The sequence below is a fragment of the Mobula birostris genome, chromosome 1, assembly GCF_030028105.1.
Source record: "Mobula birostris isolate sMobBir1 chromosome 1, sMobBir1.hap1, whole genome shotgun sequence".
NCBI classification, from domain to species: domain Eukaryota; kingdom Metazoa; phylum Chordata; class Chondrichthyes; order Myliobatiformes; family Myliobatidae; genus Mobula; species Mobula birostris.
Genome location: NC_092370.1, coordinates 108,907,722 through 108,925,188, shown reverse-complemented (window position 1 = coordinate 108,925,188; position 17,467 = coordinate 108,907,722). Strand labels below are relative to the sequence as shown.

At 40.5% G+C, this 17,467-nt stretch overlaps 1 protein-coding gene across 1 annotated transcript in view; it reads right to left on the bottom strand.

Moving 5' to 3' along the window:
* slc22a13b (solute carrier family 22 member 13b) overlaps positions 1-13,951 on the bottom strand; it is a 30,049-nt gene extending 16,098 nt beyond the window's left edge. Inside the window, 4 exon segments of the mRNA XM_072246698.1 lie at positions 869-1,090; positions 5,042-5,124; positions 5,126-5,146; positions 13,574-13,951. Of these exon segments, the coding sequence (XP_072102799.1) occupies positions 869-1,090; positions 5,042-5,124; positions 5,126-5,146; positions 13,574-13,951 (704 nt within the window).
* Positions 13,952-17,467: the final 3,516 nt, after the last annotated feature.

Genomic DNA, 17,467 nt, shown 5'->3' with positions numbered 1-17,467 from the left:
ACTTCAATTTTTTGTATTTTCTCTCAATTTAAATTTCTTCTATCAAAGTGCAGGACCATACACTTCCAAACACTGTATTCTATCTGCCATTTCTTTACTCATTCTCCTAATCTGCATAAATCCTTCTGTAGCCTCTCCATTTCTTAAAACTACCTGCCCCTCCACCTATCTTTGCAACAAAACCATCAATTCCATCATCCAAATCATTGACATATAATGTAAAAAGAATTGGTCCCAACACAGACCCCTGTGGAACACCACTAGTCCCTGACAGCCAGCCTGAACAGGGTCCTTTATTCCCACTCTTTGCCTCCTGCCAATCAGCCACTGCATTATCCATGCTGGAATATTTCCCATAATACCATTACCAAGCTCGTAGCTTGTTAAGCAGCCTCATGTGTGACACCTTGTCAAAGACCTTCTGAAATCCAAGCACACAACATCAACTGATCCTTCTTTGTCTATCCTGCTTGTTATTTCTTCAAAGAATTCCAACAGCTATGACAGGCAAGATTTTCCCTTCAGCAAACTACGCTGACTATGGCCTACTTTATCATGTATCTCCAAATATCCTGAGTAATTAATAACCCTTAATAATTGACTCCAACATCTTCCCAACCACTGAGGCCAAACTAACTGGCCTATAATTTCCTTTCTGCTGCCTCTCTCCTTTCTTGAAGACTGGAGACGTTTTCAATTTTCCAGAATCTAGTGATTCTTGGGAGATCATTACTAATGCCTCCATAATCTCTTCAGCCGCCTCTTTCAGAACTCTGATGTGTACACCATCTGATCCAGGTGACCTATCTACCTTTAGACATTTCAGTTTCCCAAGAATCTTCTCTCTAGTAATGGTAACTTTACACACCTCATGCCCCCAGCACCTGGAACTTGCACCATACTGCTAGAAAGAGTAATAACAATTTCATTCCTACCAAAAACAACTGTGTTCGTCATTATGCCAGACACTGAAGTACCAAGAACAAACTGCAAAACAATGAATAAGCTGATGTTTGGTACAAATGCTGCTCCTACTCCTGTGATAAGCTGAAGAAGCAGTGAGACTAAAATACTTCTTTGTCGACCAAACCTATAAGAGAAATGGCAACAAGTCATTGAGTGCAAATTGAAAATGCTGGAGTTACTCACCTGCAGAGAGTGAAATGGTGTTAGTATTTCAGGTCAATGACCCTCCATCAGAGCTCATTCTGTTCTGGGACATTGATTCTGATCCTCTATCTATAAATACACCGACACTGAGAATCACCCTGCATTTTGGCTCTAATTTCAGATTTCCTGTAGCATAACGATTTTCTAAGTATTGAATGTGTTGTCCATTGGCTGACATCTCAAGAGGTTTCACCTCTCAAGGAGCATAGTAGATTGCAGTAACTTCCTCAAAAAACATTTGGGCTGAATTCTAGTATCAAATTCAACCAAGCTGCTCGATTATCAGGTGGGAGTTACTAGTGGCAGTGATGGTAAACAGAATGTTTGGGATTCGTAACGGGAGAACAGTAGTGTTAATAAATTCAGTCAGGTCCTAGCTGGTTGGAATGGAATGATTAAAAACATATCCTGGTCACTAATCACAAAGATTAAGCAGGAGAATTAGATTTAAGACAGGACACTGATAAGTGTTTTGTTAGTCTACCTAAGAGTAGTTCTTTTAAAGTTAAATAAATAATTCTGCAAAGTTTTTAATAAAGTGCTTAAACATGTAGATTAGGATACTCTCAAATTTTAGTTATGGCTTGTCCTTTACTATTTGGGGCAACAGTAAGAATGAAATTATTTTACCCTCTAACTTTTTGGGTTGAATTTGAATAAATTTCATCTCAATAGAGTAGTCTGAAAATAGAAGGATAATTATATAATCTTAATTTCTTGTCAGATTAAGATGCTAAAAACTACAGCCACTGAGAAAGTCTGTGGAAATGACTGATATTGGTTTATTATGGACAAGCATACAGTGAAAATCTCATCTTGTTCATACAGATCAAATAGTTACCCTGTGCATTAAGGTAGAGCAAGGTAAAACAATGACAATGCAGAATAAAGTGTAAAAATGACAGAGAAAGTGCACTGCAGGTAAACAATGAAGTGCAAGATCATAACAAGGAAGACTATAAGGTTAAGAGTCCATCATATTGTACTAGACAACCATTTGTGTCTTGGAACAGCAGGATAGAAGCTGTCCTTGAACTTGGCATTGTATGCTTTCATCTTCTTCTGACCAATGGAAGAGGGTAAGAGGTAATGTCCAGAGTGGTTGTGGTCTTTGATTATGTTGGCTTTATTACTTATAAATATCATTTTGATATTCAATTGCCCTTTCTGAAAGCATTCGTAGTATGAAAATTGCGTTCCTTGTTCCTCTATTCTCAATAAATCCATATTGCAGTTTAGAAGTTTCTGATCTTAACTTGTTTATAATTCGACTCAGAACAATTCTCAACAAAATCTTTATTATGTGACTCATAAGATTGATTGTTCTATAATTTTTGCAGTCAATAGTTCCAGGAATTTTTGGCAGAGTTATAAATACTGATTTCAAGAGATCGTCAGGCAATACACCAGACTCATATATGCCATTAAACAGTTCAAAAAGAATATCTATGCCCAGATCTTCTAGGGTTTGTATCATTTCCACTGAAATTCCATCAGGTCCAGTGGCTTTACCATGTTTCATGTTTTTCATTGCTTTAGTTATTTCCTCTCTGGTAATAGGTGGGCCAGAATTAGGGTCTTTAATATCTGGGGGATCCCCTCTCATCTCCAAAAAGCTGCTCTATATACTGAATCCACCTTTCACATACTTCATCTGGCTCCGTTAGTATGGATCCGTCTGCTGATCTTATGCATCCTGTAGAGGAGGTTTTCTTAATTCCAGTAACTTCCTTAATTTTCTTGTGATTTTCAACAATTGCTTCAAAATTTATATTGGAATCAAATGGCAGCGGTAAAAATTGATGATAATATAAGCAGTTGGACTAAGTTCAAAGAGAAGTTAGACAGGGATGTGTTGCCTCACCGGAATTATTTAATATCTATCGTGAAATGATTCTCAGGGAAATAGAAGACCTAGATGGGATAAAAATTGGAGGTGTTAACATCAACAATATAAGATATGCAGACGATACCACCCTAATAACAAGTGCTGCAGAAGACCTACAAATCCTCCTAGACAAAGTAGTACAAACAAGTGCAGATTTTGGTCTAACCATCAACTGCAAAAAAAGCAAATGTATGGTAATGTCAAAACAGCAGGATACTCCCAACTGCCAATTGTACATCGGTAACCAAGAGATTGAACAAAAGGCCAGCTTTAATTACCTTGGAAGCTTTATATCATAAGATGCTAGAGGTAAAGTAGAAATAAAAAGAAGAATTGCCATTGCTAAAACCAAGTTCCAAAAAATGACACCCATTTTTACCAACAGACACATTTTATGACAGCAAGCCTTAGGCTACTAAAATGTTACATCTGGTCAATCTTGCTGTATGCATCCGAAAGGTGGACTATAACACCAGAACTCCAAAGAAACTTAGAAGCAACAGAAATGTGGTTTCTTAGAAGAATGCTGAAAATATCATATAGAGATAGGGTAACTAATGAGACAGTACTCCAACATGCCCATACAAAAAGATCTTTAATGAGAACATTAAATGAGAGGAAACTTAAATTCCTGAGCCATGTCATCAGAAAGGCAGAAATAGAATGCCTTACATTACAAGGCAGTATGCCTGGGAAACGTGGTAGAGGAAGGCAAAGAAGAAAATATATGGACACTGAAAAAACTAACAGATCTAAGTGTGCGAGATTCTGCAAGGGATTGTTCAATGTGGAGTGCCATGATCGCCCAAGTGTGCAACGGGCAAGGCACATGAAGAGAGAGGGATTACTGAGGCAGGGAGAAGTATAGAACTGAGAGGGGAATCTACCCTCTGTGATTTGCTGTGCTTCAAGTAAGTTGAAAAATGCTGGAAGAAACCCATATGAGAAGATTGAAATGCACTATTAACATAGACCCACTTTCGTTGACCTGTTCATTAAGGACCACCTTGTTAAACTATTAGTACCTCTGCATTGTAACTAATTTCAATAGTGATCAGTAGCAATTGAAGTAGCGGCAGTTAGAATGTACCTGCATTGTCAAAGACAAGGAAGTTATGGCTTCTGGAAATGATGGGACTGAATGTCATGGTGAATCACAATAATTACAAGTATTAATGGTGAAAGCACAGGAGAGCGTGTTCTTTTTGATGGCTGCATGGAGTAAATGGAAAGAATGATTAATGCAAGTATCCACAGGGGCTCAAGAACCAAGTACAGGATACAGGCAGGGATAACTCAGTAGATGAATGCCTGGGGCCAGGCACAAATGAAATGTATGCAATGTTGCATAATGCCAGTGAGTTCACTTACTGGCATGGGCATGGACTGACTGGCATTTTCAATGATCCTACTGAATTGACTGTTTTATTAATATGAATCCTCTCTCACAATATTATAGCCTGGAGCTATTTGTACAAAGAACCCGACATGCACAGGTGGGTACAAGTACAGCACATGGAAGGAAATCAGACAGGCCATGTCACATATGCAAAGGTTCCCAACACACACAAAATGCTGGAGGAACTCAGCAGGCCAGGCAGCATCAATGGAAAAAAGTACAGTCGATGTTTCAGGCTGAGACCCTTCAGCAGGCCTGGAAAAAAGAAAGCTGAGTAGATTTGAAAGGTGGGGGAGGGGAGAGTGAAACGCCAGGTGATAGGTGAAACTTGGAGGGGGAGGGATAAAGCAAATTTAATCAAAATGCCAGATTGCAGCATCTGCAGTCTCTTAATCAAAGGCCTTGCAAGGTTCAAAGTGGATGAGTTCTGCGCAGCAACAAGCAATACCATATACCAAGCACAAAAAACTAAAAAAATCTACACTGAAACAAAAGTAGGGTGAAGCATATCTCTGAGTTAAGCAACTATTCCATCCAATTACAAGTGACCAATTTACAGATGCATATAAATTGTTGGTTCTTACCTGTCTGGTAGAGGGCCGAACAACAAGGCTCCAGCAAACAGGTCAGCCATAGTACTAGTGTGTGAGAATTGACTTAGCCAGCGGGTGATCACAAACCAAATTAAACTGGAGGGACAAAAATAATCACATCAAGGAAGAGTCATTATAGTTAAACTCTGGAGAATCTTAGTACTAAGTGTGTTTAAAAATATTAAATTATATGAGTAAGATTGAATCATGTGAGCTTTTTATGGGCTTTGGAAGGAAGTATAGAAGTAAATCAAACTTCAAAATAAATTTATTATCAATGTACTGTATATGTCACCAAATACTACCCTAAGATTCATTTTATTGCAAGCATTTATAATACAATCAATGAAAAACTACATGCAAGGTCTATTGAGCAGCCAATATGCAAAAGAAGATGAACTCTACTAATACAACAAAATCAAATAATATTAATAATAATTAAGTAAATAAATGACATATGGCCACTAGCACAAAATTTGAGCAAGGGTAAAGTTTGAACAAATCTCCTATTAATAGACAAAGGAGAGTGCTTGGATGTGCCCAGGGCAGATATTTGTTTTAATCCTCTCCTGATCTGTAATTTACAGAAACACAGAAGTATGACCTTAAAAACAAATCAGGCAGGGGAATTGTTTTAGCAATAATCAGTTTGGCAAATGTTGTATTCACACGGGTGTGGATAGTGTACCAAGACAAGGGTCAGTCGATAGACCCTGTAAGTATTAGCTACCATTTGATTTGATGCAATGACCAGAAACCCAGGGACCTACTCACATACAGGCCATCGCCAGGTGTCAGCAGGTGTCTGTTTCTGTGAACTGTTCATAACTCAAAACACGTTTGCAAGTCAGAAACTCAATCACAAACCGAGTTCCCCCATTGACAGAATTTGCTGCAGTCCTGCAAATCCATCCTGCCATTCCCCAGAAGCTGAGTGACATGTATGGGCAAACCACCAGGTAGTTCCTGCTGGAGTGAAGGTAGCAGAACTAACCCATAAACATCATGTGGAAATAAGGACTGATCCTGGCATTCTCTTCCTTTTCCTTTCCTCCTCTTGAACTTTGTTCTGCTCTCTATGTCTTGCTCAATCTCTCAGTCATATTATATTCCAAGAATGCTTGTTAATGTCTTTGGGCTTGTGCTGAAACCCCAAGTTCAAATCAGAACCACATTTCCTCTTAGTAAACTCAATGATTAAAAAAACTCCAGTCAAACACTTGTAGAAACATACTATCTGAAATGGGCTGATAATTCTTTTAAATAGAAGTAGTGGCAGGATCTGTCCTGCTGCTAGAAATGTGCTTGGCAATGCAAGGGTGAGAGACAGCAATAAGGGAACAGCTGCGCACCATGTTTGCAGCCACCTGATTCACTATGTTAGGGTCTTTATGCAAGTGATTCGCCATTTATAGTAACCATATGTATAGGATTAGAATATAAAAGCAAGCATGTAATGCTGGGGTTTTATAAGGCATTGTTCAGAATGCACTTTTGAAGTTTTGTGAGCAGTTTTGGAACTTTATCTAAGGAAGGATGTGCTGGCATTGTAAAGGGTCCAGAGGAGAATGATCCCAGGAAGGAAAGAGTTAACATATGAGGGGTGTTTGATGGCTCTGGGCCTGTAATCACTAGAGTTTATAATAATGAGGGGGGCATCTCATTAGAAACGATTGAATATTGAAATACCTTGATAGAGTGAATGTGGAGAGTGTGTTTCCTATAGTGGGGAAGTCGAGGACCAGAGGCCACATCCTCAGAATAGAAGGACATCCCTTTAGGATGGAAATGAGGAGGATTTTCTTTAGCCAGAGGATGGCGAATCTGTGGAGTTCATTGCCGTGGATGGCTGTGGAGGCCAAGTTATTGGGTACACTTAAAGCAGAGGTTGATAGATTCTTGATTAGCAAGGCTATGAGGACACGGCAGGAGAATTGGGTTGAGAGGGATAATGAATCAGCCATGATTGAATGGCAGAGCAGACTCAATGGACTGAATGCCCTAATTCTGTTCTTATGTCTTATGGTCTTGTATTTTGAATGCTACAGTGCTCAATTCTATGGAGACATCCTCAAATCTCGGGAATTTTAGAAAACTCTTATATCAACACATCAACTTGCTATTTCTTTTTACACCTTGGGATTCATAAGGGTACAAGTTTTTGCAATACCATTCTCCTCACTTGCTTCCAATTCCCAATTTACAGCTATTCCAAGATGTTACACATATAGTCGAGAGTGAAGATACATGAAAATATATTTATTGTAATTCATCTGCCATCTCCTTGTTTTCTATTTTAATTTCTCTGCCTTACTTTCCACACTTTATTTGCTTCTTTTTTAATTGCTTATAGAAATGTTACTATATGATTAATACCTCTGGCTCGGTTTATCTTGTACTAATTTTCTTTCATTTCAAAGGAGGGAGAGAGAAACCGAGGAATTATAGACTGGTTAGCCTAACGTTGGTGGTGGGGAAACTGCTGGAGTCAGTTATCAAAGATGTGATAACAGCACATTTGGAAAGCGGTGAAATCATCGGACAAAGTCAGCATGGATTTGTGAAAGGAAAATCATGTCTGACGGATCTCATAGAATTTTTTGAGGATGTAACTAGTAGAGTGGATAGGGGAGAACCAGTGGATGTGGTATATTTGGATTTTCAAAAGGCTTTTGACAAGGTCCCACACAGGAGATTAGTGTGCAAACTTAAAGCACACGGTATTGGGGGTAAGGTATTGATGTGGATAGAGAATTGGTTAGCAGACAGGAAGCAAAGAGTGGGAATAAACGGGACCTTTTCAGAATGGCAGGCAGTGACTAGTGGGGTACCGCAAGGCTCAGTGCTGGGACCCCAGTTGTTTACAACATATATTAATGACTTGGATGAGGGAATTAAATTCAGCTTCTCCAAGTTTGCGGATGACACGAAGCTGGGCAGCAGTGTTAGCTGTGAGGAGGATGCTAAGAGGATACAGGGTGACTTGGATAGGTTGGGTGAGTGGGCAAATTCATGGCAGATGCAATTTAATGTGGATAAATGTGAAGTTATCCACTTTGGTGGCAAAAATACAGATTATTATCTGAATGGTGGCGGATTAGGAAAAGGGGAGGTGCAACGAGACCTGGGTGTCATTATACACCAGTCATTGAAAGTGGGCATGCAGGTACAGCAGGCGGTGAAAAAGGCGAATGGTATGCTGGCATTTATAGCGAGAGGATTTGAGTACAGGAGCAGGGAGGTACTACTGCAGTTGTACAAGGCCTTGGTGAGACCACACCTGGAGTATTGTGTGCAGTTTTGGTCCCCTAATCTGAGGAAAGACATCCTTGCCATAGAGGGAGTACAAAGAAGGTTCACCAGATTGATTCCTGGGATGGCAGGACTTTCATATGAAGAACTAGGCTTGTACTTGTTGGAATTTAGAAGATTGAGGGGGGATCTGATTGAAACGTATAAAATCCTAAAGGGATTGGACAGGCTAGATGCAGGAAGATTGTTCCCGATGTTGGGGAAGTCCAGAATGAGGGGTCACAGTTTGAGGATAAAGGGGAAGCCTTTTAGAACTGAGATTAGAAAAAACTTCTTCACACAGAGAGTGGTGAATCTGTGGAATTCTCTGCCACAGGAAACAGTTGAGGCCGGTTCATTGGCTATATTTAAGAAGGAGTTAGATATGGCCCTTGTGGCTACGGGGATCAGGGGGTATGGAGGGAAGGCTGGTGCAGGGTTTTGAGTTGGATGATCAGCCATGATCATAATAAATGGCGGCGCAGGCTCGAAGGGCCGAATGGCCTACTCCTGCACCTATTTTCTATGTTTCTATGTTTCTATGTTATTTTTACCATTATTGCTTGTAGTTTTCTGCATTCTGCTCAACTTTCAAATGTACAAAGGTAATACATTTTTTATTGAATTAACTAGTAGATTTTTCAGTTCAAAGACTTTTATTCAGAACTGGAACAGAGAGAAAAAATATTTTTAATTTGCAGGGAGAATAAGGAGAGGTCTGGGTGGGCTAAAGAGACAGGAAAAAGGGAAGATTAGAAAAGAACACCTGAAATTTTAACTTTCTTCTTTCTACTGACCTGCAGAGTATTTTCATCATTTTCTGTTTTGCATCTAGCCTGTGTATTCTGAAAGAAAGTTCCCCATAAATATCTGTTATTCACCTTGACCAGTCCACCCCCTCAACTCAGTTCAGTTCAGCTAGCCTAACTTTTATACTTTCATAATTTCCCCTGTATAATTTTATAGCCTTGGCCTTAGATCCATTCTTCTCTCCCTCAAGCTGAATGTAAGATTGGCGTTTCATCATCACAAAATATAATTCAAACTTTGGTTGGCTCTAGAAAGTGTTGTATACTATTATAAATCTCAAACACTGGGAGTTCCTTATATAGGCTACTTCATACAATCTAATTTTCCAGTCTATATGTAAATTAGATCTCCTATAATTATAGCTATTGTTACGTACCCCGTAACTGGGTTGCCAAACCAGCAGAAATAGACCACTCGTTGGAGTCTGGATTACTAGGAACTAATAAAGTTTTATTAAAGAAATAAGTAACACAGTACTCTAATCGTAAGGATATAAATGCAACAGGTTAGCAATGATAATACACACATGTACACAGAACTAGGGTTAAAGGAATCAAACCAAGCTCTGTCGCAGTCTAGGGGTAAAATGATCAGTCTTAAGTGACGCAGAGTTCAGTTCAGCTTAGTACAGTTCGCAGTAATCGCTGTTGTGCCGTTGGAGAGAGGAGAGGGATGCAGTTTGTTTCAGGCAGACCTTTGATGTCTTCTATCCCGCTGTGGTCACCGACTGTGACCCCTCCGTTCCGGATACGACCGTTCTTCCGCGGTGAACCCGGCGCCCAGGCAAGGGCGGACACACACACCAGGTTCTCACCGATCGTACCTTTACACCTTGTGATTCTATGGTCAGTTCCCACGAACCGGACCTCCAAACTATCACCAACTTGTGGGGGCGCACCGCTCTTTGCAGGGTCTCATTATCTCGTGGTGTTGTGGTGTGTCGTGTGCCTAGTGAACCTGCTCTTTTTATCCCCCTGCTGGGGTATCGCCTGTCCATCAAACTTCAAACAGTTCAGGTTCAAAGCAACCGGTCTGTCAATATTCTGAATTGTGTTTCTTTTCCGTTAGTCTCTCTCTCCTCTCTTATTAGCATTTTGAACGTTTCTCCATTGTCTCTCTTATCTCTCTCATTAGCATCAATCGCCCGATAACTTGGTTTGGCTTCACACTATACTTCTATGATAAACTGCCAATACTTCTTACTTTGTGCTCTGGTCTATTTAACAGGGGGCTATAAACCACTCTATTATTACTTATTCCTCTCCAAGTCACTTTTATATTTTCACTTCCTGAGTTTGAGCCGCTCACCAAGACAATCATTAATTAGCAGATCCACTCCCCAACCTTTTCCAACCTTCTTGTCCTTCCTAAACTCTGCATGCCACAGTTTCCTAGAAGACGTTGGATTGTGCATAGCGGGAGAGAGATTTCAAAAGAAGCAAGCAGCGCAGTCTTTCTTCCTTTTCTTGCTCCTTGTTCCACGGTTAGAGCAAAGGGATACCAGACAGGATAGGAGAAGGCTCCTCTTGTGGGACCTGGAAAGGCAGGGAGACCTCCAAAGTTCCTGACGACTACACCTGCAAGAAGTGCATCCAGCTTCAGGTGCTTGCAGAACGTGTTAAGGAATTGGACACAGGTAACTGGGTGACCATCAAGAGGGGAAAGGGAATGGGCAGACAGTGCAGAGTACCCCTGTGGACATCCCCCTCACTAACCAATAAACTGCTTTGGATACTGTTGGGAGGGGATGACCTAGCCACCATGGTCAGGTCTCCGGCACTGAGTCTGGCTCTGTAGCTCAGAAGGGAAAGGGAAAGAAGAGACAAGCTCTAGTGACAGGGTATTCAGTGGTTAGGGGAACAGACAGGAGGTTCCGTGGAGAAGAATGTGTTTCTCGGATGGTACTATGTTGCCTCCCAGGTGCCAGGGTCAGGGACGTTTCATTCAAGTCGACAGTACTCTTAGTGGGAGGGTGAGAAAACAGAGATCATGGTCCAAATTGGTAGCAATTATATGGGTAGAAAGGCTGATGAGGTTCTGCAAAGTGAGTTCAGAAAGTTAAGAACTACATTAAAGGACAGGACCTCCAAGGTTTGCTCTCAGGATTACTACCCATGCCAGGTGCCAACAAGGCCAGAAATAGGAACTTCCTACTGTTTAACATGTGGTTGAGGAGATGTTGCAGCAGGGAGGGCTTCATTGGCCTCCTTTCCAGAGAAGGTGGGATCTGTACCTGAATTGGAGGAGACTAATATCCTGCGGGAAGGGTTGCCAGTGCTGCACGGGGTGGGGAGGGTGGTGGATATTTAAACTTGAGTAGGCAAATGGAAACCTCAGGGAAGAAATCAATAAGATTGAAAGAGTGCAGAGAAAATTTATAAGGATGTTGCCAGGACTTGAGGACCTGAGTTATAGGGAAAGGTTGAACAGATTCGGACTTTATTCCCTAGAGCGTAGGCGAATGAGGGGAGATCTGATAGAGGTATACAAAATTATGAGGGGTAAATATAAGCAGGCATTTTCAAATGAGGTTGGATGAGGCTTGAACTAGAGGTCATGGGTTAAGGGTGAAAGTTGAAATGAGGGGAAACTTCTTCACTCAAAGTGTGTTGAGAGTGTGGAATGAGCTGCCAGTGGAAGTGGTGAATGCAGGTTTATTTTCAACATTTAAGAGAAATTTGGATTGGTACATGCATGGAAGTTGTATGAAAGTCTGTAATTTGGGTGCAGGTCTCGGCAGATTAATGGTTTGGCATGTCCTTGGTAGGCTGAAGGTCCTGTTTCTGTGTTGCAGCGTACTAAGACTCCAAATGTCATGTATTATTCAATATTTAGGTTCCAAATCTATGTCATCCTTTAGCATGTCTCTGTAATGGAATTCAGATCAGACTTACTTCTATTTGCAAACAAGAGAAAATCTGTGGATGCTGGAAATGAAAGTAATGCACACAAATGCTGGAGGAACCTCATCAGGTCTGTGTTACTCTTTTCCGTAGATGCTGCCTGGCCTGCTGAGTTCCTCCAGAATTTTGTATTTGCTCTCACAGTTCATTGTTTTATTGAAAATGTTAAGCCTTTAATTCCATTTTTTCATTATTTTGCAACTGCTAGCCTTATTTACTTACTCTTCAATGGATGTTCTCTCTTCCTTCCTGTTATCATGTTCCATTTAGTAGTACTTTACAAAATAGCCTAGTCTTTCTTTGATTTACTACATCTTGACAACTTTGTCCCTCAGCCTCACTATTTAGTTTAAAATTTCCTCCGCTTTTCCAGTAGTACTGCTATCTGCACCCCTTTAACCAATTCTCACTTCTATCACACCATCCCTAGGTACCTGGTGGATACTTCTTTTGAAGCTGTCTAGATCAAAATTACTATTTATCTATCTCAAGTTTAATTGCCATTCAACCATACATAAACACCCACGAATACAGCCAAAACACAGCACCAACAGTCATACACAGCACAACGCACATGCAGCACATATACTGCAAGATAGCAGTAAAGATACAGTCACACGAAAAAATATATAATATATCCCAAATCTCTTGAATGTCATCGGCAAGAACAAGTGTGTAGATGAACGCAATACAGATTGTCTTCCACCGAGCACACACTGGAGAGCAGCAGCACAGGTGGGACCAGCACCCAATTCAGTATGGACACTGCGCCACACTGCCCTCAGTGTCACCTCCCCTGGGCGGCTGCAATAGGCGACGCTGCAGCATGTGGCCTAGTCCGTGCTACAACTGACATTGCCAACGTCTAACAGAGCCTTGCGATCACAAGAAAAATGTTCAAGACAATCACTTGCTGTTAGACTGCCTCCGTGCACCGACTCTGATTCCTTTCTGTAGTAGGCAAGCAGTCCATATCAAGTCCAGCTCCTCCGCTAACGAGCAACTCGTTGATGAGGTCGACCTGCAGTACTTGAAGTTCTTAATGTCTCTTGCGATCATTACAAAATGTTTAAAAAAGACACTAACACCTTTGTTTGGCCCATAGAGACCACTGCATCCAAGCTTGTCACCATCTTACCAGAAGTTAAGGTATCTCCATATTTTGTTACAAGAGTGGAAACTATTGACAGGAACTGTTGTCAATATTTATTTTTCCAGTTTCAGGTAGATGTTTTGTGTTGAAGTATTGTGTATTCTAATAATTATATCAATGTAGCAGATACTTTTGCCATCATGCCTTTGCCTTCACATGTTCTAGTCCAACTCCCTTACAACTCACTACCAGATTTTTAGTATTCTTCTGCTTCAAAATATCATAATTGCATTTTAAAGCATTTAACTCACTTCAAAAATACTGTGAAAGGAAAAAGGGTGCAGCTAATGGCAACACTTCCAGTGATATAAATGTACAAATATTTTTGCAGACTAAATGTTGTATGTTATAATTAAAAACACAAACCTCTTTAACTATGGTCGGTGGATGTTCTGACAAGTCGTAAGCTCATCCTTCTTCACATGCTATTGTAGATTTGTTTCCATGTAACAAAATCCAGTTGATGTCTTTATCTGGGTGAGGCGCGTACATTTTACACTTTTGGTAAGACCCGTCTTGTTCCTTCGAGGTAGTAAGGAACAATTATTCTTCTTTGCTCAACCCATCCATGATACTTAGTATCCAGTTGGCCTGACAGTGATGTTGAACAGTCGCTCCAGTAAAAACCTGTGCAAGTAAGTGGAATCCTGTAAATAAGTATGGGATACATATCAATACCAGTAAATGTTTTTGAAATGCTCCAAATTCTCCCACGTCGTTAAGAATTTCACCAAACTCGCTCATTTTCTCTTTGGCAATTTATCTTTTCTAAACAATGCAAGGTGCAAAGATTGAACTGCAGCAGAGTGACTGGATTAATGCTCAGTCACAGTCGTCTACAATTAATCAGCGTTTGAGTACAATTAATCTTTGCAATAATGTGTAGAGGTGAAAATCGCCATCTCAGGGTACAATTCAAAATTTTTTGGGCAATGTAATGAGCTAATGACACATCTGAACTACTTAAAGCAAACAAGAGAAAAGAATATGGACCTAGAAATTTCAAAGATATTGCAAATTAAATTCAACTGTTAAATAGTATTTTGTTTCAATCTTAAATTCATATTAAGGGAACAGTTGCACGGTTTGAATCAGATTTAACTTTAAAATCTCAAGTTTATTTTTAAATCACTCATGGGACAAACACATTTATAGCTAGGTCAGTATGCATTAACTATTTGCAACAAACAGTAAGACAACAATGATGATCTGCTACCATAAGCCACCGCGTTCTTTGTGGTGAACGTACAGTCACAGTGGATGCACATTCAACATCTGTGAGGAAACTGCACAGCAAGTTAGATGTGTGATTTGGAGGTAAATTTACAGTTGAAAAAAAATTCCTTTGTCTCTGCCACATGTATCCTTGGACGACAAGGTCTGCGAGATACTGCAGGGAAGTACACTATTGCTGTCTGTATTGTAAGTGGTACATAATGTAGCCACATCATGCTGGGGTGAAGGAATTAATATTAGGGTTGGTGGACTGGAATGCATTAAAGTGAGTTACCTTGACAATGAGCTTCGTGAGCGATATTTGAGCTACATTATGCAGGCAAGAGGTGAGCATTCAACATAATAACTTGCAAAATGTGATGGACTATAGAATTCTCAGAAGACTGAAAGACTAAACATAATGTATAAAACTGCAGACTAATAAATTTGAGGAAGACAAATGAAGAGAGACCAAGTAATAAAAAGGGGACTATTCTATGGAGAGTGCAGGAAAAATTGTACAGGATGTATGAATCTTTGAAATAAACAGAAAGACCGAGAAAGCAATTTAAAGAAAAAATTAAGAGAATGCTGGTTTTCATAAGTGTAGAATAAAGAAATCTGAATGCAATTCTATTAAAACATCACTTAAACCAGAAGTATTGCATCCAATTCTGGTTACCACTGTGCGGATGTATGCAAAGGCTTTACAGAATGCTTTTAAAATATTTATTGCATCAGCTCCTGGAATGTGGGATGTGCATCACATCGCTAATGACTTTTTTAATTTAGAGGGCATGTCACAAAGGCTTTTAAAGTAAGAGGCCAGTTAGGACAGATGGAAAACATAGAAACATAGAAAATAGGTGCAGTAGGCCATTCGGCCCTTTGAGCCTGCACCACCATTCAGTATGATCATGGCTGATCATCCAACTCAGAACCCTGTACCTACCTTCTCTCCATACCCCCGACCCCCTTATCCACAAGGGCCATATTTAACTCCCTCTCAAAGATAGCCAATGAATTGGCCTCGACTGTTTCCTGTGGCAGAGAATTCCACAGATTCACCACTCTCTGTGTGAAGAAGTTTTTCCTCATCTCGGTCCTAAAAGTCTTCCCCTTTATCCTCAAACTGTGACCCATTGTTCTGGACTTCCCCAACATCGGGAACAATCTTCCTGCATCTAGCCTGTCCAATCCCTTTAGAACTTTATATGTTTCAATAAGATCCCACCTCAATCTTCTAAGTTCCAGCGAGTACAAGCCTAGTCGATCCAGTCTTTCATCATACGAAAGCCCTGCCATCCCAGGAATCAATCTGGAGAACCTTCTTTGTACTCCCTCTATGGCAAGAATGTCTTTCTTCAGATTAGGGGAGCAAAACTGCTCCCCAGGTGTGGTCTCACCAAGGCCTTGTACAACTGCAGTAGTACCTCCCTACTCCTGTACTCGAATCCTCTTGCTATGAATGCCAGCATACCGTCGCCTTTTTCACTGCCTGCTGTACCTGCATGCCCACTTTCAATGACTGGTGTATAATGACACCCAGGTCTCGTTGCACCTCCCCTTTTCCCAATCCACCACCATTCAGATAATAATCTGTTTTCCTGTTCTTGCCACCAAAGTGGATAACCTCACATTTACCCACGTTAAATTGCATCTGCCATGAATTTGCACACTCACCTAACCTATCCAAGTCACCCTGAATCCTCTTAGTACCCTCCTCACAGCTAACACTGCCGCCCAGCTTCGTGTCATCCGCAAACTTGGAGATGCTGCATTTAATTCCCTCGTCTAAGTTATTAATATATATTGTAAACAACTGGGGTCCCAGCACTGAGCCTTGCGGTACCCCACTAGTCACTGCCTGCCATTCTGAAAAGGTCCCGTTTATTCCCACTCTTTGCTTCCTGTCTGCCAACCAATTCTCTATCTACATCAATACCATACCCCCAATACTGTGTGCTTTAAGTTTGCACACTAATCTCCTGTGTGGGACCTTGTCAAAAGCCTTTTGAAAATCCAAATATACCACATCCACTGGTTCTCCCCTATCCACTCTACTAGTTACATCCTCAAAAAATTCTATGAGATTCGTCAGACATAATTTTCCTTTCACAAATTCATGCTGACTTTGTCCAATGATTTCACCGCTTTCCAAATGTGCTGTTAACACATCTTTGATAACTGACCCTAACATTTTCCCCACCACCGATGTCAGGCTAACTGGTCTATAATTCCCTGGTTTCTCTCTCCCTCCTTTTTCAAAAAGCAGGGTTACATTAGCCACCCTCCAATCTTGAGGAACTATCCAGAATCTAAAGAGTTTTGAAAAAAGAAACTAATTCCATTGGTGAAAAGGTTGAGAACTGAGATCGAAGATCATTGATGAAAACAGGAAAGAACTGCAGCTTTTTTACTAAATGCAATTTACGGTGAGAAGTTAGAAAAACAATCCAAGAGTGGTGCAGGCAAAATCAACAGTGGTTTTCATAAGTGAATTTAATAAGTCCTTGAGAAAAAAGCTACAGGAAAAGGATGGGAGAATGAAGCCTACTATATTGTCACTGCAGAGTCCTGATATGGACTCAAATGACTGAATTGTATTCTTCTGAGCTGCCGTCTGTCTATGCTTCTACCTTGGTACAAATTCCAGTGGGTCAGAGCTTGGTGTAGGTACTGTTTTACATGTGTTTCATAACTGTTGTCAAATTTCTTTCCAAAATCACCCCAGTCCAAAATGGCAAAGCAATGCACAGGTGTAGAATTTTTCATGGTATAATGCCTTCACCATGTTAGGCCACGACTCACCCTTCAGTGAAGCAGCTGGGAAAAAAGCCTGAATGCTGGTTTAGCCAACTGTTAATCTAGTCAAGGGCTAAGTGATGTTTATGTCCCTGACATTATCCGGCATAGTGTGGACGTCCGATACAATTAAAACAAATCCACAAAGTAAAACAAAATATACACAGGTTCAATAAACTTACTGCTAAGAGTTGCAACAATTCACACTTCATTGTGAATTGTCTGATGTTGATGCACTTG